This window comes from Platichthys flesus, chromosome 3 (assembly GCF_949316205.1).
Source record: "Platichthys flesus chromosome 3, fPlaFle2.1, whole genome shotgun sequence".
Taxonomy (NCBI): Eukaryota; Metazoa; Chordata; class Actinopteri; order Pleuronectiformes; family Pleuronectidae; genus Platichthys; species Platichthys flesus.
This window is the reverse complement of record NC_084947.1, coordinates 15,962,817-15,990,149: the sequence shown is the minus strand read 5'-3', so window position 1 is coordinate 15,990,149 and position 27,333 is coordinate 15,962,817. Positions and strand designations below refer to the sequence as shown.

Genomic DNA, 27,333 nt, shown 5'->3' with positions numbered 1-27,333 from the left:
AAGGGCTGAATGGTAGGGGCTGGCCCGCATCAGATGTGTCATATGAGTGACCGTTTGGGCTGAGCAGTCAATGCTGCGCCATGCACAGCCGAGCACAGCCGCGGCCGGCCCAGCGCAGCACACCACGCCGCTCCCATACCACCCTTTTGTCAGCCCTCTATATATTCCCCTCTTCCTCACTGCGTCTGCCGTCTCCGCTGCTCTCTCTCTTTCTCTCTCCCTCTCAACGTGTCGCCCCTCTCTCTCTCTCTCTCTCACTCTGCTCCTATCCCAAGTGCCGAATCTTTTTTCCCTCCATCCATTTCACCTCTGACTCACTGAGATGACCCATGTCAGTGTCTCGCAATGATGATGTCACTGGCTGCTTTGGAGGGATTGCCCCATGAGGGCGCTTTTGTGTGGTAGGAGCTCCCCTGCCGTTGCTTGCTGTTTAGTGTGCCGACACACACACACACGCACGCACGCGCACACGCACACACACACACACACACACACACACACACACACACACACACACACACACACACACACACACACACACAGAATAGAGAAGAAAAAAAGCACATAAGCTGCCCGCCTGCCAAATAAAAGCATTTAATTGCAATTATGACATTTGACTTAATAAATGGCTTCACCGCTTTCCTAAGTGTTTTTTAAGGAATAACTCAAGGCACTCTTTGAAATAATTCATGAAAAAAATATTCTTATCAAGGCAGTTATGGCAATAATGAGCCTGGCAGAGTACAGCGTGTACATCAAGTGCATGCGCCGAGGAGCATTGAAACGGATGATTCACAGTCTCGCAGTCCTCAGGGTCTCTGTGTCCCCAGCAGGACACCGTACAGTCATCCTCAGTTTGGCAACAAAAAGCTTCACATAATTATACACAGAGAAGAAGGAATCCTCCTCTCATCTAGCATCAAAGCAGCCAAGCCACCCCTAACCACATGCAAATCCACCCGGAAACACACGCACACATCCAGACAATAGAGACTTCGGTAGTGCTGCAAACATACACTTGCATACCCACAGAACTCACAGTCACACACACAATTTTACAAAGAGTAAAATAATGGCCTAGAATGCTTTTTTGAACAGCGATCTGCAGAGACGGTGTGTCCTTCGGGAGCACTTTCTCCTGGTGGTGACCTGATTGGGTGATAGCTGTTATGCTGTTCCCCGAATGGCTGCCAACCCATTGGGAGGACAGCAGTTAGCCAGTTCTCTCTCATCTCTGGCCAAATGCCTGCAGAGCCCTGGGGGAGGAGAATCCAGGGGGCGTGTTGGAAATTGTTATTATTGTACTTAACTTTATCGCCGGGACGGTAGACTCAAAGAATCACTGTGTGTCGGCTTGTTACGTTTAAAGGAGCCATTTGTCCTATATGTTGATCCACATGCATTTGTAGCGGATGATAATAATGTCCTCGTGCTGGCGTCAGCGTTCTGATGCTGCAACATGGAAGACAAAGTGAGGTCAATACCACAAATTTGTGGGATTGAAGTCGTAACTTCTCCAGTTTGCAAAGTGACAGCAGAATGAGGCACCACATGCTCTGAACCTTCCATTAGAAGAGTTGGTGGCTGTTTTTCATTTCAACCAAGGTTCTAACTCTCAGATGCAACACATTTACTTATTAGGTTGTGATGAATTCAGATCTGATCTAAATTCAAGTGATATTTTAAAAGTTTGTGCTCACAAGAGGGGCCTCATAGATTGATCACTTTGCTCCTTTTTTACTTTTCCCTGTTAACAATGCTGAACTAAGAGTATATACAGGGCAGCTAATGTGTAAAGATCAGAAGAGTCTAATACGTTTGAGTGTTTTCAGTTTACATACTGTCAATGGACCTCCATTCTGTTTTCCTTTACGTTGTCTGCGATTGAACTCTCCAGATTTACTGTTTTATCATATTGTTATTTGTAATCTATGACGTTTTTTTTCTTTGGAGCCAAAGACAAATTTCCACATTGTGGACTATAAAGTTTGACCTTACCTAACGGTACAATGTTTTAACCTTCGATTGTCTGAAACACTCACGTATACGTCTCTTCTCTTTATTTTCCCTTTCTTTCCAGCTGCTGTTACGCAACTTTAACAGAGTCAGACGCTGCATCATGTTCCTCATCAATACTGGCTGCTACATCAACAGCTGCTTCGAATGGGACTCACCACAGAGGAGCATCTGTGCTTTCTTGGTACGTAGAAGTGAGCCTACAATATGCACTGCCATAAACATGTAGCATATTACCCGAAAGCCCTGCAGATTAACCATGAGGTCTATACTTTTTCTACGATCTAACAGACTAGTCTGGAATCACACAGACACAAACACCGTAGGAGCTCGCACTATAGGACCCTCTCTGCTAACAAAGTATGGATCCTTCACTGGTAATTGCACACTTTAACACGAGAGGTTGTTGGCGTCTCGAGCACAGTTGAGTACACACTGTAACCCCCTCACTGCAGACGACTCACACACTAACTATCGCGATATGACGGTCTCCATTAGCTCCTTCTCCTGGAGATGCATCCGATATACAAGCCCACTTTGTGTATACTTGATGAGTGTGTGCTTTTGTTGCAGCGTAAACTTAATTTAAATAAGACTCTCGTGTATGCAAGACAACCTAGAAGATGCAGCTGCGATCTGCTGAAGTGTGACGGGCTGTGTACAGACAGTGGAGATGGCAGCCTCTCCCGTCATCCCTGCTCTTCAACCTCTCCTCACTCTCCACCTTCTCCCTCTCTCCCTTCCTGTCATCTGGGCCTGGTATTAAAAGGTGAAGTGTAATTGGACAGCAGAGCTATCGGTAAAAGACATTCTCCTGCAGGGCAGTGAGTGGCGTGCACGGAGGTTCCTACCCTAAAGATGACAGAGCAGACATTTAATCCTGTCTGGGTTTAGTGTCCTGACTTAAGCAGCTACAGGACAGGTGGCCCCGCCCCGGCCCTCGACCACGGGATGGTCTCCACGGCAGACGCTGGGCATTAGCAGCATTTGGCTGTCTGACACCAGTTGTATCTCTGCAGGGGCTGCGTGTGTGTGTATGTGTGTGTTTGTACAGCAGGTCACAGTGTCATCACAAGACACGGGTCAGAAGAGACATAGTATTGATCAGTTAACATTTTCCCTCTGTTTGTGTGTCTGTGTGTGTGTGGGCGAGCCTGGAGTGTCGCGTGCGTTTGCCTTCCCTCTCATGTGAGGCTGAACTATAGGTACAAGCCCTCACAGAAATAAATGAAAATGTTTGACCACAAAAAAGAAATATGTAGGAATTCACACAAAACAAGGTCCCTGCAGAATCTCCAGTCTATACGTGGTGAATGGAGAAGGGACGACGCAGCCTTGGACGGTGCAGCCTGCATGTCAGAGCACAAACACACGCGTCGCATGTCTTGTGAAGCTTTTCACCTTTTTTTTTTTTTTAATTCTAGTTTGTAGCATATCCATTTCAGATCAACGGTGCCAACTATCCATTTTCTCATTGTACTCGCCTAAATTCCAAGTATTCAGATGACCATGAAGCATTTATCGAGGCCAAGGCCACGGTGTTTTATAGTTAACACAGAGTCTGAAATGTAGGTGTCATCCCCCCCCCCCCCCCCCCCCCCGCCCCTCCCTTCCCTCCTCCCACTTTTGGAAGTGCGCTGTCGTAGGAGTGTGCACTTAGCTAAAAGCATCAGAGTATTTAGGGTCTCTCCTCCACATCGGTAACCCCCCCCCCTCCCCTCCCCGCCTTCCATTTCTTCATCCTTTTCTCATTTCTCCCTCACTTTGAGAGGCCTCTTAATCACTTCGCTCATCTCTTTAAGTGGGTTTTTATGGGGGGCCATCTGGCCAAGGTGGTGCGTTCACCAAGGTGTGCGGCTGTGTGCGATTACGGGCACGTGTGGCTGTTCACGTGTTCGCGTGTGTGTCTTGTCTGGCCGTCCCTCGAGACAGATGTTACACTCAACTTTCCTGTTGCTGCCGAGGTGGAGTAGTGGGCAGTTCCACTCGTGAATGTACAAAGGCGTTCACTTCTTACCGGCGCAGCGATCCTGGTGGATATCGCGAAGGCATCGAAATGCAGTTGTCACACTGCGCTGCTTCCCCACGTTCCCTCAACAGAATATGCTCACATTTGTCTTCATGGTCCCCTACTCCCCTTCTGCCCATGTTCCGCAGTGCCAGCCGCATGTACACATCGTCCATTAGTGCCAGCTGTGATTTGTGTATATGTTGTGTCTGCGTGTGTATGTGTGCGCGTGAGAAAGAGAGATATCGCATAGTCTCACATGCAGCCTCTCTCTCTCTCGCTCTCTCTCTCACACTCTTTCGCTCTCTCCTCTTTCTCTTTCTCTTTCTCTTTCTCTTTCTCTTTCTCTTTCTCTTTCTCTTTCTCTATCTCTATCTCTTTCTCTCTTTCTTTCTCTGTCTGTCTGTCTCTCTCTCTCTCTCTCTCTCTCTCTCTCTCTCTCTCTCACTCTCTCACACCCACGCTGTTGTCACCCACCCGTCCCGACAGTGAATCAGCCACTGTGGCAGCTTTGCCTGAGGCGTTGGCACAATGGACGGGACTGGAGTTACCTCCTGTCCTGCGTGATGGGTGGTGTCTGTCTGTGTGTGTGTGTGTGTGTGTGTGTCTGTCTGTGTGTGTGTGTGTGTGTGTGTGTGTGTGTGTGTGTGTGTGTGTGTATGTGTGTATGGGTGGATCTTAGTGTCCCTGTCTCCCTGTCTCGAGGTTAAGCGTCAGCTTCCTCTCCCCACACCTGCGAGCTGAATGTCTCTCTCTCTCTTCAATCCGTCCATCCATCCCTGCTCCTCTTTATCTTCTCCTCCCCTCCCGCTTGCCTTTCCCTCCCGGAGACTTGAGGCCATTGTGGGGCTGAGCGGTGTTGGGTTCTGTTCTCCTGCCGCTGCCAGCTCTCCCTACGGCCCCTGCAAGACAAGGCTGTTATTGCCCCAGGGACCGCAGGCCTCAGCAGCTCTTCCTCCAAACAAATTTGCTGTAACTTTATCTGCAATTGGGCCCTGAATTGGGAGCAAATAGAGGCAGCTTTGTGAAGCTAGGGGAAGGGCAAGGGCAGCGAGCTGGGGGTTGTTGGGGAGGCAGGGGAAATGATACCAGGCTCTTTTATGTCAGGCAAAGTAGGACTCTTATCAGGAAGAGAGCCCAGACAAGGGAGCTACTTCTAGAGGAAACTGGAGCACCTATCACCTGCTTTGCATTTAGATAAAAATTCACCCTGCTGAAATAAAAAGGGAAAAAAAGCAAAGACAGGTACAGAAGCAACTATTGGAGTGTCTTTGTGTGGTTTTTGTGTGTATGTGTGTGTATGCGTGTGTGTTTGCACATATCTGCCTGGAAGTTTGATACATGCATACACACACACGCACACACACGCACTGCACTGAGACGCCATAGCAGTCAGTGGTACACAGCACTCGAGGTCTCTTTAAATTGCTCCTTTGACTCCTCTTCAAAGAACCTGTCTAACTTTTAAAAGTTTCAAAGTCTGGAGTTCGTCTTTGCCCACAGCAAGGGACAGCTTTGAAAGATATACGTTCACATTTTACTGCTCTCCTGATTTGCAAAATGAATCATAGTTGAAATATGGTGGCATGACTAACAGAGAATACAAAGTCAGAGTTTAATCACCAGAGATAGAGAGGAAAGGCGTGAGGCCCTTTGTTGAGCAGTCGAGGAGCTTCAGCATCAGCACTTCTCCGCGTGCACCAGAGTTCTGTTCAACCACTGCGTCCTTAAAATGGTGGATGCTTTATTTTATTTTTACACTTTGCTACAAAATGGCACATTTTGGTGCCACATTATTTTTAAAGATTCAAGCTTCTTTTTTTAACGTCTGAAGAGAATTACTTGTGCTGTAGACGTTCTGCAGGAGTACAGCAGGGGGCAGTCTAGCACCACTGAATGATGGGTAAGGACCGGTCACTAGCAGGACACAGTCTCCCTCCCTCTCTTTAGTTCTCTCGAACTTAACAGGACTTCTAGTTGCTATCTGGCAACACTTAGTGCCAGCATGGAAGTTGATGTAAGAAAGATAAAGGGGAACTCTGAAATCCAAACTTCAGTTTCACTCCACTGAGACAGAGCAGGGGGAAGGTTAGCCTGGTGTGTGGTTAATGTAAGCCAAAGTACTGAATATTACCCTCCCACAGTGCTGCGGCTCAGAGCTGGAAGGACACGGCTTGTGTTTTGAAACAAATAATGCGAGATACAGCTCAACGTGCCGCGCTGAGAGCTTGAATAAAACATTTTCCCTTTTGCTTTTCTTTTTTACATTTTTAATATATCCTCTCAAGTTCAGGGGATTTCTTAGTTTTAAGAGAAAGCATCAAAGATTCTGACAACATGGAATTCAACTTCTTGTCAGAATAATTTATTTAGCTAAGTTTGTGTGTGGGTATTTTAGCCAAAATATTACAAATTATCGAGCCGTGATTTTGCTTTGTTTGTGTTTGTGGTTGTCTATTTTAATTACATGTCTCATTTGAATTTTAAACTCACGCTCAGATGTGAAGTTTGCCCAGTTCAGACGAAGCCTTCAGCTGTGTTTGAAATGTTCCAGCGGATTTGACAGTGGAAAATATTATTTTTACTTTGTTTAGTGACAATTTAATCTTTTTGTTGTTGGGACATTTGAGTTGATTTCACCAGAGACTTGTTGAAGCACAAATCAGTTTTTAATAGATTGTGACTGATAAAAAAAGATCTGGTGTATAAAGGTGAATCTTTATTTTTATTAGTCTTGACTGCTTTTTATTTTTTCACAACTGCAGGAAGATTTACCGTCAAATCAAATGTCCAGCAATGAACAAATAAACAAAAATAAATATTGATTACTTCTTTTCTTAAAAACTCTAGATGATCACAGGCAATATTAAACATACTTTTATGAATACAATATTTATTTTTGTGTGGTGCATTTGTATTATGAATTTCCTTTTTTCAATGCTCTCAAAAAGTAAATTTGAGAGTTTTCATAATTTAAATGATATATGTTTTTATACAGACAAACACACTGACTGAGTTATATTTCACTTTCCCACACAGGTAAGAGTTTAGCAGAATTAATAAAGACACTTATTCCTTCATCTACATCTGGAGCTTCATTTTTCATTTCCACCTCTTCTTCCCTTTCGATCCAGCATGTTTTTAGCGTCTGCTTTTTTTCCTCTCTGCCTACTCCAGTCACTGACATCCACAGCAGGCGGCTTCCCTCTCCCTCCTCCCCAGGCGCAGAGCCTGCTATCTGGTGTAGCGAGCGATGGGGGGTGGCTGTGATTGCCCAGTCCAGAAGGAAAGGTCCAGGCACTGCAGGGCCCCTATTACCCAGCCGGGGGGGTTAGGAGACGGGGCAGAGCTGGCCACTGCTGAGCCTAGGTGTCCAGTTCCTCGAGCTGCCAGTCAAAACCTCGCCCTCAGCTACTATAACCAAATGGAGGAATGAAGGGAGACGACGGGTTAAACAACCTCAGGCATATGGGGAAGAAAGTGGGATTTAAACGAAAATATACAGAGTTTTAAGGTTCCGTATAAACACGAGGACAGCGAGGAGAGATAAATGTGTATTGTGTGGTAACAATAACAATAGATCAGAGAAATACATTTACAGTACAGTACACTTCGACTGTAGGTTATATTTATAGCAGAGCGTTTGAAAGGAGCAGTGTGTGCATGAAGACGCTTGGAAGTGTGCAGTTATTTATAGCTTCCACCAGAATAGGTTTGAAACAAGTGGGCTCCTTTGTTTGTCTGACTGAAGTCATGTTTCTCCACATTATTCCGGTGTTCATCAGCAGATCCTACAGATTTGTAAATTATTATCATTTTTGGGAAGATGTGTAATTTTAGGAGTGGTTGCATTTTGTGGAGGAAATTGTTTGTGTGAAAACACTGTGAGTCTCTGTTTCTGAGCTTTCACAGTTGTAACAGCTTTTCATGATGAATGAAGGGAAGCAGTTGTGTTGTTTATTAGTATACAAATATGAATTATTGAAGAGCTTCTTTTCTTGCAGTCGTACACAGCTGTGTCAGAGAAAAGAGTGTGTGTGTGTGTGTGTGTGTGTGTGTGTGTGTACATTTGAGAGAGTGAAGTTGAGCCTGAGAGAGATGGAGAAAGATTTCGATTCTTCTGGGAGATTTTGCTTGTTGTACCAAAGCCATTCAGGTTTGTTTGAAGATGATATTTTACTCTGAGCATTATGCAAATGCACTGGTCATTTCTTATGTTTAATTTATGTCTTCTTCTTTTTTTTTGCTTTGCACACTCTGTGTGTGTTTGTTAATTTTACATGAAGTTACTGGATCTACTCGATAAAGTTTGGATAGGAGCCATTCAAACTTTTCTGTGAGAGAAGAGGAAAAGTTGAGGAAATTGAATTGTTTAATTGCGATGTTATTGTGAGGAGTCGCTCGCATTGATATTCAGATGCATTGCTTTCAGTTTGTGTGTGTGTGTGTGTGTGTGTGTGTGTGTGTGTGTGTGTGTGTGTGTTTGCGTGTGGGTGAAAGGAATGTGAAGCACCGACTGCACAGTGTGCGAGAGTGTGTGCGGCGTATTGTCCGACTGTGGCTCCACCACAGTCACAGCAGACCTGCATGCACAGTCTTGATGAGCTGTTGAACTTCATATGCACATTAAACTTACAGTGTAAACATAGTGAGGGTCTTGAATCTGAATTTCACACACACATTGTTGATTATTCAGCTCCGTGTTTCTCTCGCTGATCATTGATCATAATGGGTAAACACACACACCAGTAAATCTGCCTCATACAGTAATAGTCTCAGTTTCAATTTTCTAAAGTTGCCAATGAAAGCTGATTGTTAAACAGCAATGCATTTCCACACAGAGGGTAATTAATTTCAAATCTTCTTTTGCTCCTATTTGAAATAATGGATTTCTTGCACTTGAATATGATAAATATGTTCTGCGAGAAAAGATTGAGCATTAGCCGCGGTTTGCATTTTCAGCAATTTTTCAAACAGCTGCTTAGGTTTTTATCAGCCTTGGAAAAATCTTTGTACTTAAAGTTTGAAATTATAAAAAAAGATAAAACATTTTACATATAGTATCGCTGAAAGATGTTTTTAATTCTCCTAGAATTGCCCATCTCAGTTTTTCAATAATATTTCACAAACTGCTTTCTCACAATATATGCGGTAGTGCCGTGAAACAACAAGCTTCCATCATTAGCACTTTTACTTTCCCACAGTTATATTCACTCCACCACCACAATAATCTGCTGTCAGAGGCTTAAGAGCTCTGCCAACACAAGAATACAGGTTTTTAGCAAGAGGTTAATATTGAGATGGTACTCTGCTTGTTTGGTGATGAGAGGGGAGGTATAGAGGTTATGGTTTTGGCAGATGGGTGCAGAGAAGGTTAGGGATGGGGCATATGAGCCTTTTGGGGTAAGAGAGTCGGTATTGGAGCTTGGAGTGACAGGGTTAGGGACTCGGGGTGTGGGGTGTGTGAGGTCAGATGCTGGGGTTTGGGCGTCAGTGTGGAAGGGTCAGCGTTGACGCGCCGCAGCTGAACTGGTACATGACCTCAGCCGCCGGGATGATTGGCGTGGAGGAAAGAGGCTCTGACGTCTCGCTCTCTTCCTCGTCCTCGTGCTCATCCACAGCTGGAGGCCCCCGGAAAAGCCTCGAGGGTCAGGGAATTGAACCTCTGCACGGCGACTTTTGTTTAAGCGCACCCTTATTTTTACGCTTTGTTCCACGGTGGTTATGATTCTGCATATGAATGTGTTTGAGCGTTGCTTCCAGTCGCACATATGGTCGGCGTACGTTCTGAGGACTTTCCCTCCATGCAGGTTCAAGATGGGGTCGTGAATGCTCGACCCATGGCGCCCTCACGTTTTGGTCTCGCTTCTCTTTTTCCTGAGGGTCTTTGTCTTTTCTCTCTCTCTCGTCAGCTTTTCGTCATCCTGGTTTGGAACTTCGAGCTCTACATGATCCCACTGGCGTTGATGCTGCCGTTGGCCTGGAACTACATCCTCATCGCGTCGGGGAAGGACACCAGGCAAGATGTGGTGAGCAACGCATCGCTTCTCCATATCCCTCCGCCTTTCTTTCATTCCACTGTAAAAGCCTCCTTTCTTAGACAATGCAGGGTTAACACTCAGGCGCCATTGTCTCGTGGAGACTTTAACGCGCTCGTCTTATTTACGACGTCCATCACGTTTACATACATTTCATTCCTGATGAACGAGAAATCTAAATACGTCTTTTGTAGAAACAGCATAAAGATAAACATGAAAAAAAAAAACGAATTTGCAACATATCTTTGATTAAATTGGAGTCATAAACTTGGAGCAAATTGGAATTAGATTAAAAAGAAATCTTTTTCTTTTTTTTTTTTAACTCACTCCATCTCCTCGTTGAGGTGCTGCGTTCTCGGTGCAATCTCACATTTCTCACTTTGCCTCCTTTCAGGCAAAGAAAAAGGAGAAATAATAGGCTGTCACCTTGAGCTACGTTACGCCACTTACCTGGTAGTATATTTATTTAATTCTTTTATTTTTTATCTCTTATACCAATTAAATGATGTCAAAGCAATGTCATGGAGAAACAGACATGTTTTAATCATGGCCAGGCACATTTGGAGAGTAGCGAGTGAGAACGAGCGCGAGCGAGAACTGGACTACGGAGTGAGCGTGAACAACGAAGTGATTAATTTTAATAAGTACCTTTTTCCAGGACTCCATTGGAAATCACCAGTTAACAGACCTTAGATTTTTCTTACACTTGCTCACCCTCTTTGTGTGTGTGTGTATTTATCTCTTCACAGGGATTCATGGAGTTAGATTGGATTTGGAGGAGATATTAGATTCAATCATTACAAAATGGAATTAGCTGTGAACTGTACATAACTCACAACAGAGATTTATTTGCTAAGTCTTCAGAGCTGAGCGTCTCTTTTTATAAGCCTCCATTTCCATATTATAAAAAAGTTGCAGAATCCAATCCAAGATCCCTTAAATTACTTCACATAAACCCAATGAATATACATTAGGTTTGTAATAATTAAGTGTATTTAACTGTTTATAATTATTTAAGTTAGGAATATAAGGTTTTTAATAGTAAGCAGGTTCAGAGTCAAAGCAAAACCCTTTATTTGTGAATGACACTTACATTTCCGAGGGGCCTCTTCCCTCCTGTAGATGGCGACATTGCCTGCTTAAAAAAAGAATCCCTCTCACTTTAAAGACAAACCCCAGCGTGATGATCTGTCTCCACATACCTGCTGCTTGTATTAATCCAAACCCTAATGATATACCTTTCCCATGCACATCCCCATAATGTGCCACTCACTTCACATACAAATAAGCACATGTAACTCCAACTTCATGTACATTTGCTTTTCTCCACTTCTTGAAAGGGACCATTGTGTCTCAAGTACCTCAGGAGTTGGCTGGAACATTGAGAGATGGTGATACTGTTGATACTCGCATGGCAAGTGCCTTTCTGTGAGATAACCCGCTAACGCAAAGTTGTCCTGTGCTCGGAGACGAGAGGAGATATGGACACTTATTACTCTGCTGTCTTAGGATCTTGTAGTTTCACATGTCTGCTGTCTGATACTGTGGTCGTAGCATCACAGCGCTGTGAGTTTGACCCACGGGCATTTCCTCATCCAGCCAAGGAATCGTGGAGCACATCTTTTTCACTGATTTAAACTTACATTACAACACAGAAATATTGAATACCTGGAACTTAGTTTAATTTCTTGTACACTTGTAGCTGGTCTTTTGGATTTTTCTCTAGTTAGAGTCCAACCCATAGAAATTCGCCTCTGGAGTTTGTTTGAATATCATCATCTACAGAATGTGTTTGGAGGAAGGATCTACTTTGGACTGGACTGATCATCAGGAACATTTTAATTAGCGGTGATAGAAATCTTACGCTGTGTGGATTTAAGCGAGTGTGTCGTGTACAGTTGGACAGTGTTGAGTGGATGTGTGTGACCGTGCTGGTATTGAATGAGAGGGTATGTGGCACAATGAGCTGGTGGTGAGACAGTCAGAGGCAGGAGGACGGGACAGAGGCAGACTGTGCAGGTGTGTGATTTAATGTTGGGGGTCTCCTGTCTTTTACATTCAAATTCTAAGATTTACGCAGAACCAACTACACGCAAACCAACATTTGAATGAGTCCCTCCAGGTGCTTGTCAACTCCGCGTGAGTTCACAGAGAGATACGTTATCTCTGCCGGTCTGTAGGGGAGTTTATTGTTGTTGTGTGTACTTGAGTTTCCGAGGCTACGCGCAAACATTGTTTGCAGCAACACATCTGATGAAAGTGGGATTAATTGTCACAGATTAGCACCAATAATGCTCCTTTCCTCGCCGCTGTGACAGTAGCACTGAAGAGTACAGAGCAGCAGCGGCGACACAAAGAAGATCCTCTGACAGTCATCGTCTCCGCGCCGCAGTCTCACCGCCTCGGGATCGGTGAATGTGATGAACCCTCTCTCCTTCCTCGACTATCAACTCTGTGCCTACTTCAGGGTTGAGACTACTTCCGAGTGTCAAATTGGCATACGTACATTAAAAAAACGAATGTGCGGCAGTGTCAGCGTTCATATTCGGAGGAATTTTTGTTTGCAAATGCTGTTCACACACACACACACACACACACCAGAACACACACACACACACACACACGTTCAGACAAGAGTTTCCCCCGAGTCCTGTCCCTGTTTGTTTTGAGACCGAGTTTCCCAGTCTGCGGGAGTGCAGGGGGTTGGGAGCATACAGTATTTGCGTTCTTTGCTTCCTCTCCAGGTCCCCCGGATTCATCTTCCGAGTCTTTATCAAGCTGAAGTCATGGACGACTCACTGTTTCCCCCTTGCACTTGGCAGGCAACAGAGAAGAATAGAAAAGAAAACAAGGGAAAGGGGGCTTTCTAATTACTTTAAACAACACACCAAATTAAAGCATTGTGCTGAGCCGAGCAAGGGTCAGCATCCGGAGCGCTGTGGTTTTCCAGCAGTCTGGGGTGAGGGTAATGCCAAAGGAATCTCCGCTGAACTCACTCCGAAGGTCGAAAGAGAGAGAGACAGACAGAGAGAGAGAGAGACAGAGGGGATAGGCCAAGGGAAGAAAGAGAGAAAACAAAAGTATACACTAGAGTACAGACTTCTTAATGAAGGGACGAGTCTTGCTTCATCATGATGGGTTCAAGGTGGGGATCCTTCTCCCATTTTTACACCACAACCACAGTCCGTAGCGCCGTCGATAGCAAATAAACAAACACGGTGTTTCTTACATGCTGTAATTCAGCACTCAGGGTCACTGACTGTTGTGTGGTTACACGCTGCTTTGCAAACAGATCCCGGATCAGAGCTCCTAACCCTCGCCCCAACCTTGACCGCTACCTGCTAAGCAGTCGGAGCCTCCTCAGAACAGCGATTAAAGGAGGCGACGCAGCAGCAGGGTCGTCGACCTCCTCTCTTATCGTGTATCAGTCCGACCCGTGAACCCTGACTCCTCAGCACTGTTCGCTGACCTGTGTGTTACGCTGCAACACGCTCAATGGAACAAACAAACAAAGAAGATGCCCTTTAGTGCTCCTGAATATATGCAGAAGAGGATCCTGCTTTTACTTTGACATTCGAAAACAATAATATACTATTAAGTGAGCCTCAACTATTCAGACTTGGAGAAGTGCTTTAACGATACAGCCATCTCCTCTCCATCTTTAGCTTGTTTAGAAACCTGAAACGGTTTGGAGCTTCGATCCATCCCAAGCCTGCTGCAGAGGAAGCTGCCAGCGGCTGGACTCGGTCAATCAGAGGACAGGCGGCCGTGCTGCGCAGAGGAAAAAGGCTGCGAGGCGTGCGTGAAAAAAAACGTGTCTGTGTATATTTCCATAGCAGCGGGTCATGTGCACGTGTGTGTCTGCCTGCGTGAGCCTATATGATGTGCGTTGAGATTAACAAGCAGGGACACATCCCAGTAGAAATCCTTCCTTGCTGTTCAGTTGGCCCAAAACGGTCCGTACCAGATGTTGTAAAGGTGGTGATTTCAGTGCAGGCTGTCGTAGAGGGCTCATACCAAACCTGGTGATGTCTCTCTCTCGCATAGGATGATGGGCAATTAGGCCTCGTCATACTGGAGGACCATCCTCTTTATCCCACACTTAAGGCCATTACATAGAATCACCCACTGGATCTGCCAAGCCATTACAGAAGAGAAGACCCTAATGGTGTGAAGATACTTCAGAGCAGATAGAGCTGACCACAGCTCTTCATCCTGATTCATAGCATTTCAATAAAAGCTAATATATTAGTAAGTCACCCATAAATATAAAGCCATATTTTGTATTAGTTTAACTCCATCTACTTCAACTAGTACTAGTACCAGCTTAATCTTTACTTTCCTGACTGGGACACACCCAGTAAGACGGCAGTATATTGTTCTCTAGTGTAAAAAGAACCAGGTAATAATGTCTGATCTATTTGAACATTGTTCTTCATTGCCAATTTTATCTTTTCTATTTTCTCCCCGATTTTGCATCTTAAAAAAAAAAATCTGCCCTCATTAAGAGACACACACACACACACACAACGCACGTAGGGAAGAGTAAATATTAGCAGAGCTGCAAGGAAAAAGAGGAAACGCTGCCTATTATACCTCAACTCCTCCAGAAAGTCACACCTCCACGTTTCCCAACATAAAACTGCAACTCCGGAATGAAAAAGGAGAACGAGAGAAGGCAGAGGGAGAGGCAGTGGGAGCAGAGGAAGACGGGGAGGCGGCGACAGAAAGACGGAGGCATAGGAAAGCAGAGGTGGATGGCGGGCACTCCTCACTGCGGAGTCAGACATGGCAGTTGGTGACAGGTGACAAAATCAAAAGGTCATGTCACTTTTAACTGGGAGCGCCTGTGCCCCACTGATTTCCCCCGTGCCGCCCCGGCATCAGCGCGCTCCTCTCTGCTCCTCGCTGCTCCTCGCTGCTCCTCGCTGCTGTCTCTCTGTCTCTGCTAAACTGGCAGATAGGATGGCAGGCTGGCAGCCAGAGAGACAGGCGACGGGCAGAGTTTGAAGCGGGACGGGAGCATCGGGAGCATCAGGGATGCCACCGCGGAATCCTCCCAGCCTCCCTTTTTCATCATGTTGTCTCTCTTTCACTTTCCTTCCCTCCATTTGTCTGACTCCCTTCATCACACTGAACCTTTGTAACTGTCTGTGCTCTTTGCTAACAACGGCAGCAGCTCAAGATGTCTGCCCCGGTGCCTCGCGTTGTTGTTGTTGTTTTGTCTATACAGTAAAGCCGCTGCAGCTGTTTGCTACTTTTTTCAGTTTAAACCCTGAGCCTGAGCCGACTGATGCTGGTGAGTTTGCGTGCATTAGATGGCACAGCAGCCATGTAGCAGCTCCAGCTCTGTTTCTCACAGTGCAACAAACAACAAGACAGAATCATCTGTTTAAGAGGGACATTTACTGTATTTGTTGATATGCAGGTTGAACAGGTGACATTGTGATTTCCTCTGAAGAGCTGCTGGAATATTTGCGACTCAACTTGCGTGTTCGTCAGAGAACAAGTAATGTAGCTTAAGTTATCCTGTTATTAGACAGGCATGCCCCTGTGCTGCCAGTGATGGGACACCGCACACGGGAATGAAGCAGTGGTGGTGACCAATCGCCTCCCATTGACTTCCATTATATGCGAGAGAGTGGCGGAATAAAACATTTCACTTCCTGTACACCTACACCCCACTAGGGCATCACTGGCTGTACATTTCAGGGTGAGCCAAGTTGGAGGAGACCCTGATATAAGCTCTGTCAGACCAGCTGGTTCTTTATGATGTTGGACATCAGGCTACAGACACAACTGATTCCTGTGTGCGCCACATTCTTCAGCTGATCAGCATTTGCCTGCTTCACTCAGACTCACCCTGTACGAGCTATGATGCCGCTGCCCCCCATGTGGGATTTTAGATAGCACGCCGGCCTTCCAGAATCAGAGATGCGATGTGTGACACTAGAATATCGGCATCTCTTCCAGCTGGTGTCCCAGTCCCCTTTAACACAGACATCGATTCGGCTGTGTGTGCACCACCGCTACGGCTGGTGTAAAGGAGGAACAACCACCCTTCTCCCCTTCTCATGTTTCTGCCTTTTATACAGAACATCGAGGTGGAATTAAGGCACAGCATTCCCGCCTTGGAGAGGCAGTTTAAAAGCAGCCAATCTTTTCCAATGCTCACAGATTTGGTGTTTCATGAATATGGAGCCGCACCCTCTCACCCCCACCCCCTGCCTCCAGCTCTGGTAGCACCCTGGCCTCACCCCTATCTAGCCCCCTGCTGGTTCAGCCATGGCTCGGGCAGTGCAGATGGAAGGGCCCCCCCTCCAAGGGCCACGGCTCTGACAGCTTGTGAAGGGCCTGTGTGGGTCAGCCAGGCTCAGCTAGCAGCGCTTATCAGACACACAGCCCTCCCCCAGTCTGCAGAAACTGTGGTGTAGGCGATATGTACACGCACACTCACACACATACACATAAGCTCATGGACAGTGCATACCAAGTAGGGCCTTGAGATCCCCCAGCCAGCCAGTCGGCCAAACCTCAGCAGCTGGAGAGGTTAAAACCCCCTCACGTATCAAAGAGGAAGAGCAGCAGGAGGATGGAGGGAGGGAGGGGTAGAGGAATGGGAGAAAAAAGGAGGAGAAAGTATATCTTCATGTTCGCTGGGATGTCTGCCTTGGTGTCAATTCCCCCCGCGGCTGTCATTGGGAAGGTTAGGAAGGGAGATAGTGGAACTCAGCCCGGCCGGGGAGAGAGCGGGGCCAGTATCGAGGCTCTCAGGCGAATGGTGGAAATCCTGTGGCTATACTTGTTCAGATAGTAGGTTTTTACCTTCCCTCTGTGGACCGTGTACTGGTGTAAATGTTTTTGTTTTTACCTCTCCAGGATATCTTCTGGTATTAACACTAGCCTTTTTGGTACCAGTTGTCCTCGTTGGAACCAGTATACCCTGTATGAAAGAGACAGCATTTCATTCCGGAGGACCTGGTTAAGGTCATGGGTGTGAACTGAGATAAATTTAAGCTTGTTTTACTCTCATGAAAGAAGCATCCATCCCCTCAACTTTGTGTTCCCAACTTGTCAAGTTAGGTTTAAACTCTTCTTTTGTCTCCATACACTGTAGTTAAGGATACGCATGTGTAGTGAAATATTTAGTAACCCTCGCTACTTTTATTATTTTACACATAGCTTGTAGCTTCTGTTTAAAACTTGTTGTGGCTCTTGTTACTTTGGATCAGGTAGGGTCTATATGTAGGTATAGGTAAAAGCATACAGCTAATACAACATCAAACTTCAAGTTCACTTTGTTATAGGTAAAGCAATTGGGCATGAATCAACATTGGCCAAGATGGTGCTACAGATACTGCAAAGACACAAATGCCCTGATTTACACCAATCAGCTATAATATTAAAATATGTATAGTAACTGTAGAAAAACTGTTAAAATGAAACATAAAAATCAAATTACTAATAGTTTGAAATTAACTTCCACAGATAAATATTATATCAATCAGCCACATCGTCAGAACTAGTTCCCTTTGTTAATGTTAATTGACTGATACTGATCAGTGTAAGTTAAGGGTCTTAGAATCTCCTTTATCATCTCATTCACCACAACACTACAGAGTCATTAGAGTGTCTTTAAAGCTGAAGGTCAGAACACTGATCTCTTTTGCCCCCAAGTGTGTTGTCATTTTCCTTGAACAGACACTAGGGGTGCTGTTGTGCCTGAGTGTGCAAGAAGCTCCCAGTGGAGGAAAAAGGAAGAATATAAAAATCAAAATACATTTTTATTTTTAACACTAACCTCTTGTTCATCACATCAGTTGGTGCAGCAGCTACTTCTCTCACAAGAAGACTTCAGATCCAAACTGCGAAATTTACAACTACATGACATTCTTCTTTGTTTTCAGATGTTTTTCAGTTTTGGATCACAGAAAGATTTTGCTCTCTGAGGCTGAATGTAGATGTGTACTGACATCAAAATTACAGTGACCAACACTCCTGGTTAGCCTGGGAATGTCCCAGTTTCAAGCTGTGTGTACCAACTCCTGACCATACACCGCTAAAATGTCCTGGTTTTCAACACAATATACCACTAAATATTGATTACAGTATTATATTTGTTTTCTTCACTTACCCAGACATCTATCATGGTCTGTCCCACTTTGTTATCATCTATTCAGCTATAAAAACATAAACAAGTCACCACATATCTGAATTCAACCCTGATTGGTCTGTTTTAATGTGTCAGTCAGTTAACGTGCGGTTGCCCAGAGGCTGTTGCTAACCTATGAGTCAAAGTTAATCATAATAGACTTTGAAGGTGACAGTTCTTTCCCACAGAACCCGAGAGAAGCAAATAGTTTGAAAGTCAGTCTTTTCTAGTGGGCTCCAATTTCTTTTTTCGTTCGGTACCTGACCAAGACATGCTGCGTTCATGATGTCAATGGTGTTCAAAGATGCTCAGTAGGTGTTAGATGCTGGAATAATTGTCCCCCATCCTGGTGCATGCATATGTTTGTACAAATTAATGTGCAGTTCTCTTAAGAGTCCTGGTTTGGGAGTTTGAAAATATACTCGCCCAATAAAAGATGCATGAAAGTGTCACAGCTACTGTTCTGTAGCTCTTAAGTACCAGTCAGCAAATTGTAAAGCAATCGATTTTGGGATGTTATAATAATTCAATTAATACACATTGTAATTCTCTGTCGGAACATTCAGCCATTTTATTTGCCAACATTTGAACTTACATTTGTTTACGCTGCCATGTCCTGCTATGACGTGAACCTTCTTCTTCTGCTACTATACAAGCGTGCTGCCACAGCGCCACCTACAGTAAAGAAAAATAGATAATGCACAATTGTTTTCGTGGATAGTTTTATCACTGACAGAATAAACAGTGGGAGAGGATTCAGTTTGATTTGCATCGCGCCAAATCATGACCAACATTATCTCAAGGGGACTTTACAAAAGGCCCAGACTTACAAACCCAGCTCCCAGAGGGATGGAGAGAAGTAGTTTGTTCTGGAATCTGAGACAAAGCAACACAAACTTAAATCTTTCAAATCATCTGTATCAGGACGAACCACTATGGCCAAACTCACACATTCATATTCACACCACCTCCAGAACGCTCAATGTCATTGTAGTCACTTATTTTCTTTGTGTGTATTTTATATTATAACCATCTTTGTATGTATTTACGGGGCACGGTGTAATCTGTAAGAGTAGCCCGCATCATCCCTGTATCATTTGAATAGGTCTGTATATGTTAATCCCCACCTCAGTAGATATTGAATTGACTGTAGCAGCCCTGCAGGCAGTGCGAGCTCCACGCGATCCCGTCGACAGCGAGGCTTTGATGCCGCAGTGTTGTAATGATAGTAATTCAAACAACATGATAATGGAGGGATAAGCAGACAAATGATATCATACACCAAACAGGTCTTAGGAAGAGAGGAAGAATAAGGCCAATAGAGCGAGGTGCAGGGAGAGGAAGACACAAAGATGTTTGGAATTCATCGGCTGCACCGAGGTAATTTATATCCTCCCTCGCTGAGACAATAGTTTCAGTGCACACATTTAGCCGTGGCAATCTTCAGGGCAGATGACATGTTCCGTGTCTTTTTATTTATTAATTTTACACTGTGTCTCATTGCGGGGAAACATGACTTCTCCCTGTAACCACAGGCGATGGAAGGGAGAGAGCAGAGCGGGGAGCGCAGGGAGACAAACGACTCTATCATTCTCTCTGTCTCTCTAGGTCATGCTTCTCCAGCTAGCTCATGCTCATTCCCTTTGTTTAAAGTTGGGAGCGCGTGCCAGGCGTGCCCCAGCAAAGCCTCCGTGTGGAGGAATCCATTATGTTTGTATTTTGGCATGGCTGAAAGGATTTGGGAGGAACCATGATGACTTTATAAACAGTTATAGGCCGTTTGTTGGGAGATGCCAGAAGGCTTTCATGTTACAGTATCACGTCGGCATCTTTTCCGGCGGCTGAGCACAGAAAATTCCCCTCGCTGGTGTTTGTATGGCGGAGTGGAGTCAATGTATTCAGTATCAATAAAGAGACTGTGAACTGTGAACAGTCAAGCTTATTTGTCTAGACAGTGATGGAGTCTTAGTGAAGTGGGAATAACTAGTTGTCATACAGTCAGGCAGTTAAAACAAGGGGTGCCGTGCACACATGCGTAACACTTTGCCCTAGTGACTCTGAGCTATTGATAGAACCCATACACAAACACACACACACAAACACACACACGCTATTGACTCTACCCTTTCAACTCTGCTGTTCTGAACTCCTCTTTGTTTGTGTGGGAAGCTGCATTTACATAAGAGGCTTATGTCAGCCGCCATATAGTTTCCCCCCTTACTCCAATGAAAAACAAAAAGGACAAAAGCTATTGTCTTGTTAAGTAATGATTTTTGGATTTCTCCAAACTAGTTGGAGCTGTTCTGGAGGTGGTTAGGGGCTTGTGGTGATGTGGAGGCCGGGGGAAGGTTCGTGGGAGTTGGAGCTGGTACAACAATGAGAGCGGATGAAGGCTGTGGTTGACAGCTGTAAGGCTTATGATATGGCTGTTTGTTTATGTTAATTGGGAGTCATAATATGACCTCGTGGCTTTGATGGGTGATTGACAGAAAGAGGGTGGAAGGGATTTAGCAGTGATCTGCGGGTCTTTCAGCGCCTTGGCTCCATCGCACTGCACACGCGAGCTTCTGCATGTTCGCAAAGACGCACAATACTGTACGGTAACCAGACACAATATTAGTAAACGCAGTGGCTCAACCGGATCTGATTGGTTCAGGGATTTTCATAAACATTTGTGTAATTGCTTGTTTATACATAAAGATATAAATGAGCTCTATATGATTGATCGCATTTTCGATGAAACCCATTTCTGTGTCTCTGAATGTGTCAAATTTTGTGAATGAAAAGAAAACTTGCAACTTGTTGTATGCACCTTTGTGATGCAGTACAGTATATGTTTCCAAATGTGCTTTCCTGGTTGTGGTTCACAAGTGTGTTTTTTGTTTTATCCTTTGTGTTGTACAGTTTGTATCGTGGTGTCTCGGGGTTTCAGAGCCGCACCAGCTCCGGTTTCATCGGTTGTGGACCACTGGAGCACATAGTTGCTGTTCCTTGCGACTCGCTCTCTGTGCTGGGAGCTTCTCTCTCCACTCTTTTCACGGCGCATCGCTCTGTGAGAGCAGGCGCAGCGACAGATAGATGAACGTGTGGGCACGGGGAGGTCGGGGGGTGAAAGACGAGTCCGAGGGTTGAAGAGGTCAGAGGAGAGAAGGAGCACAATCAGACGCAGAGGAGCTGTGCTGCCTCGTCCCGCTGAATGGTGCCAGATTTAAATGCTTCCCTGCGCCGCGATCTGAGTGGATGAATAGACTTTAATCCTCGGCCCCGTTGAGATTCAAAGCCCGAGTCGTTTCCTTACATTTCCAGAAGTGTCAACACATTTGAACAACAGAACGTTTCTAAAATTAAATTCTTATTCAAACCCATTCTGAGGCTCATGACATATTAGCACACACCAATCCAATAGTTCCACAACCCGTTCCATACTCATTTAAAGACATAAGCATAACCAATCAGCTTTAATATGCCTCCGCGGCTGCTCCGATGATGTTCACCCTTGTGTTATCTAATGTTTATCTGCATTATAGCTGTTGCGTAAACATTTATATTTCTCATTTCTCTTTCTTTCCCTTTTCCCCCCTTTTCCATGTTGCGACTGTCAGCAAGCGATGGAGGACCTGCTGGACGACGAGGATGAGGATTTTGACAAAGATGACAAGGTAATTATGTCTAGTGTCAGTGATGCTCTCCCACATGAACACGTTTTCACTCAGTCGCACACACACACACACACACACACACTCATTGGCACACTGCCTCGGGAGGGGTTGACACTGCTTCGCCGACCGGAAACGCAAACAGACAAATGAAATGACTCCATCTCCCCCCCTCCCAACTCCTCCCCTGCTCCGTTATTCTGGCAGCCTGAGGCGCAAACACATGTTCAGAGATTGTACAACCTTTTAACCTTTTTTAAAAAGTTTTCTCTGTAGCTGGCACAAATGGCATATTCCTCAGCCTTTTTTTTTTTTTTTTTACTTCTGTGGTGTCGTTTACTGCACCATCTTGTTTTTTCCCTTCATATAACACTAAGTTGAATTTACGTTTACCGACATCGACAGCTACCTGAGAACATACACCCATATAAATGCTTAGTTAGGTATTTAGGTCCATTCACTGCTCCTTTATGTCCCAGTAAAACAGCATCTGGGCTTGTCCAGACACTATCATGTAACAACAGGTGGCTGCTTTACTGCCTCTGTGCGTTTACGCTGTAGGACGAGCCACTGAAACAAATGCCAGTGGATAGGACGCAGCACCTTGTCAATGTTCCACTTGCTAATGGTAATTGCGCTGGCAAGCTATTTATCCACACACTCTGTTGTCTGAGGCAAAAAAAATAATTCACTGTCTGATCCGACTGGAGCAAAAATCATAACTTTAGCTTTTAAGTGAAGTTCACAACTTTCACTGTTAAAAAAAGCAAAGTACCTTGACTGAACAGTCTGGAATCTGAAATTACTCGAGCTGATACTCGATGCCTTGCAGCCGCACTCCGGCAATATGAAGGTTAGCAGGCTAAGATGTGGTAATTCGCCTGATCTGGCTTGGTAATCTTTTTGGAGCAAAACAATTACCACTGCTGTTTGTGATGGTAATTGTCGAGGCCTTTGACCAGGAAATTTGAAAATGATTTTAGCTCCAGGAAACAGTGTGGGCCGATTGAACTTATGCAACTGCAACCTCGCTGCAGCCTCTCTCCGAGGGTCGTAAGTGCAAGGAGGTAACAAAAGGGTTAAAAAGAAAGTGTTACAGTGCAGATGGCCAAATAGTCATCCCCACCGGTGAGTCAGCCAGTCAGGCAATCAGTCAACAGTTGGGCGATGAGTGCACAACGATACGTGAGCATTTACATCCTCTCCCACAGAGATGCAGAGGCAAAGTTTCATGGCTGTGAAGTTCCAAGGCTGAAACGTACAGGGGGTGGTGGGGGTGGGGGGGGGGGGGGGGGGGGGGGCGCCGACTGAAGATATGCACCAGGCAACCTTGAACCATTTCTTCTTAACCCCTTCTTCACATCTGCCCTCCGCTGCCGCGTTTCGGACCCTCCTCTCTGGGAAAATAAAATACAATTACCGGCATTTGAAACGCTGCAGATTATATGAAATACATTTTTGGACTTTCATATTGAAATGAGGTGCAGCGGCAGCTTGTGCAGCCGGCGTCAGATTTGGTGCCAAACTGATTATTCCACAGAAGAAGGGCCCTGCTCTCTGCGCTCACACAGCGCTGGGATGCCGGATAGCGCAGCCGCCACAAAGGCTACAATTTACCAACTCCGGCTTCATACATTTTGATCTATTGCTCCCCTCGACTGTTAGCATTTCATTTGAGCTGTAGGGAAGTTGAAAGGGGGCTTTTTTTTTTTTCTTCACCTACATCTCTCTCTCCTCCCACTCTCCTTCCTCCCTTCCTTCAATCGTCGCCTTCCCTGCATTTTTCCCCTTTCATTCTGACACATATTCCCTCTATTCCCCTTGCTCTCCCACCGGCCTGGTGTCGGAGAACAAATGGAGTTTCAAGGCTTAACAAATTTGTCTTTTTACATTGCACATGCGGTCTTTTACATTGGATGTGAGGTAACTAGAGATTGTATGAGCAAGTATTAAGGACGGGTCAAAGGAGGCCTCTTTTATGGCACAGGCCTTTAGGGGAGAGAAGGAAGAAGAGAAAGGAGAGGAGAGGTAAAAAAGATTAATAAATGTGCCAAGGCCTCATTTTAATTGAACTTGAAGCATATGTTGCAAGTATGTACAATCTGTCCCAGATGTTTACTCCGACCATGTGCGGCTCTTCCCAGCGCACCACAAGGCAGCTATTAGCTGGATAACCTTTGCTCCAGAGGCTAAATGGGGTATTACATGGCCAAAAAGTAGAGCACCTGTTTTTCATTGCAGAGAGGACCCCTTGCGGGCTTTTTGCCTTGGATCACCACATGTGTTTTGACTTAACAGATTGTTGGGCAGACGTGGAAAGTGTCTTTCTTGTGAGCAAGCATTGATATTAGTCACTTAATCTCAATGAAAGTCCAACATCAAGACTAATTGATGGGGATGGCTCTGTTGTTAAAGCCGAACATGCAGGCACGTGACGGCTCGAGGAATGTCAGACATGAACCATTTTTTTTTCTTCTCCTTCTCCCCGACTCCCCAGCGTTTTGTGTTTGAGTGTGTGTGCTGACCTTCGATGTGGAATGTGGCTTGAGTCCTATTGCCTACATACACACACACATATACACACACACATACACTCACACAAACACACACATGCATGAAATATGCCCCAGTTTTTAACCTCAATTTTCAATAAAAACTAATTTTAAACACGGTGGCAGGATGCAGGTGCATTTCGTTCCAAAGCTCATTAGTGATGCAGTACATAGATGGAACACACAGAGTAAAAATGGATGCTTCAAAATAAAACTCAACATATATGCCCTGTTAAAGTCAGTGTGCTACAGTAAAGCAAATTTTAAGATGAATAGGGTTTTCACACTGTAGATTCAGATGGTCCAAAAGAACCACTTCGTCTTAATGCAGAACACTTTTCAATGCGTGTGACTACAATGTAATGGTGGAAGAATCACTGTGTCACCAGCACACTGTCATTATCCTTCTCTGCAGTTTATATGCGTCTTCCTAATAGGAGAGAGTGAATTGAGATGAAATCATAGGCCATGCCTTTTTTTTCTATCTCTATTTTGGACGTGCTCTGAAAATGTATCCAATATGCTATCGTTAAATACACCTTATTATCTGTTATCTATATATTCATTATGCTCTCTCGCAGTTATACAAGTAATACATGGCTGAAGTTCAGTAACATCACAGTTATATTACTAGAAATAAAATCAAACACCTGAATGAAGGATTACCACCAGAACTTACTTGTGACTCGGTCAACCTTGTGCCATGTTCATTTATTATTACTATTTTTATTTATTATTATTTTGTTTGTTATGTTTTGGAAAATTATGAGCCTCTAACTCATATTCAATAGACTTTTATTGTGGCAGATATTTTGACTTGTCATGTTCGATGATACACATGCATACATTAAAACACAGGAAATGGCTTTATTAATGCAAATACCAGGGCTCTGACCCTGGGGAGAGGTGGAAGGCAACAACTGTCAATCGCTACAACCCCAAAAATGTTTATTTTTATTCTGTCCTTCGTGAGTTTCATTTGTTTCCTCCTGTGTTTTTTCTGCCAATTCAATATCTTCCGATTCAGCTTAAAATAACGTTGAGAGAATGAGGTAGAGTGAGGTACAGCTTTTCCAGCCCAGTGCTATATATACAGGCTCCTGGCTGCAGGGGCTTCAGTGTGCAATCTAGCCTGTGATGTCTCCCTCTCACCTGTGGGGTGAGTGTCCAGAGCTGGCATGAGGCAATCACCTGCGGCTCTGCCTGGGTGCAACTGTTTGTGCGCTTCGATATGTTTGTGTGTTTGTGTGAGCGCCTTTGCTGGAGTGGCTCAACTGCCTCCCAGAGGAGAGAGAGAGAGGGGGGGGGGGGGGGCTTACTGGAAAAAACGGAGTGTGTGTGTGTAAGAGAGAGAGAGAGAGAGACTGAGCGAGGAGATTACCCCTCACACGGTTGACTGGTCACTGAAGCGCTCGTGCGCCGCTCAGCTAGGCTCCACTAGCCTCAGGAGGACCTGACACCGATAAGATACACATTGCAATCATGTCCTGCTCACGGGCTTACTGCTCGGTGCACTCCTTCTCTCTTTCTCTCCCTGCGTCTATCTATCTCTATCTCGCTCGCACACACACACACACACACACAAACACACACACACGCACACACACACACACACTTACTTTCTCGTCTCCCGTTTCTCGCTCATTTTCCACTTCCATCTCCCTCTCGTGCACAGTGGATGGTAAACGCAGAGTAGATATTATTCATTAGCTATTATTGATCCGCACAATCTGAACTTTTAACCATTATTAAGGCCAATTTATTTACCCAGTTCTCGACAGGAATCAGCAATTAGATTTTTTTTTCTTCTTCCAATTTGAAGGTCAAACCACTTTCCATGACTAATTTGGTCCCTTTTAGGCATCGGCTTATTAATTATGTCATGCGGGGTCATGATACCATTCTGAAGAATTGAGGATAGATTTCTGTCGTGTATTTACATCTTACATGACATTCAATTAATAGTCTCAATGTGGTAATCAAGCAAACCCCTGGTCACAAAGAGGTTACAGTAAGTTTGGATGCACATCTGGTGGAGGCTAATGGTGTTTTCCTTATCGCTTGGCGGTCTTACCGATGACGCCGCTGTGCACACGAGACTGAGAATACAAGATCCTCTCTGTTTCTTCATCCCTCCTGCCAAACGCTCGTCTTCATACCCCCCAATATCTCTTTATCCCCCTCATCTGTACTGCCGAGACAGCCGCTCCGCCCTCTGATGCTTTCCCTGTAGGTATGACTCATGCACACACACATGTTCACACACGCACAATCCCACGTGTGTGTGTGTTTATTAATTGGCTATGGGATCAGTGCATTTCACCACTTCCCATCCTGCAGGCCTGCTTTTTAACATACATTGTCTGTCTGTTGCCTCCCCCCCCCCCCCATCTATCTCACAGCTTCCTACTTTTTTTTCTGTGTACCATTAAGCGAGCGCCTCGAGTGCCTCTGCTCTCCGCTCCATGAAATGTTAAATAAGGCACACACTTTAACTCAGTGTGAATATGGTTAAAACAGTTTTTCCCCCGACTTATCTCCAGATAGCATACGGCCTGGCGCTGCACCTTCCCCGAGCCCCGGCGCTCCCCTCTCTGTCCCGGTCACGGCACTGCGCCGATCGCTCAGATAGTGACTTGGCATAACGTAATTGGACTAAAGAGAGCACTGGGAATTATATCAATGTTCTGCAAAAAAAAAAGACAAAAAAAAGAGTGTTACTGCAATTTTGGTTCTGGGGGGAAGCTATTGAGCGGGGTTGTCCTCTGGTATCAAGGGGGTGTTCTCAGAGGCTGAGGAGGGGGGGGGGGAGAAAAAGTTTGAATGTCTGTGTTCTTTTCTTCTCGCCGCCTGTGAAGGATGAAAAGCGTCACGCTGTAAAAGATGCTTTTGACTTTTCCGCTTCATTTTT

General features: G+C 45.0%; 1 protein-coding gene across 1 annotated transcript in view; it reads left to right on the top strand.

Moving 5' to 3' along the window:
* The window catches only part of mctp1a (multiple C2 domains, transmembrane 1a), a 134,758-nt gene that overhangs the window by 84,643 nt on the left and 22,782 nt on the right, over positions 1-27,333 (top strand). The window contains exons 15-17 of the mRNA XM_062383758.1: positions 2,081-2,200; positions 9,937-10,053; positions 21,817-21,873. Of these exons, the coding sequence (XP_062239742.1) occupies positions 2,081-2,200; positions 9,937-10,053; positions 21,817-21,873 (294 nt within the window). The remainder of the gene's footprint in view (positions 1-2,080; positions 2,201-9,936; positions 10,054-21,816; positions 21,874-27,333) is intronic.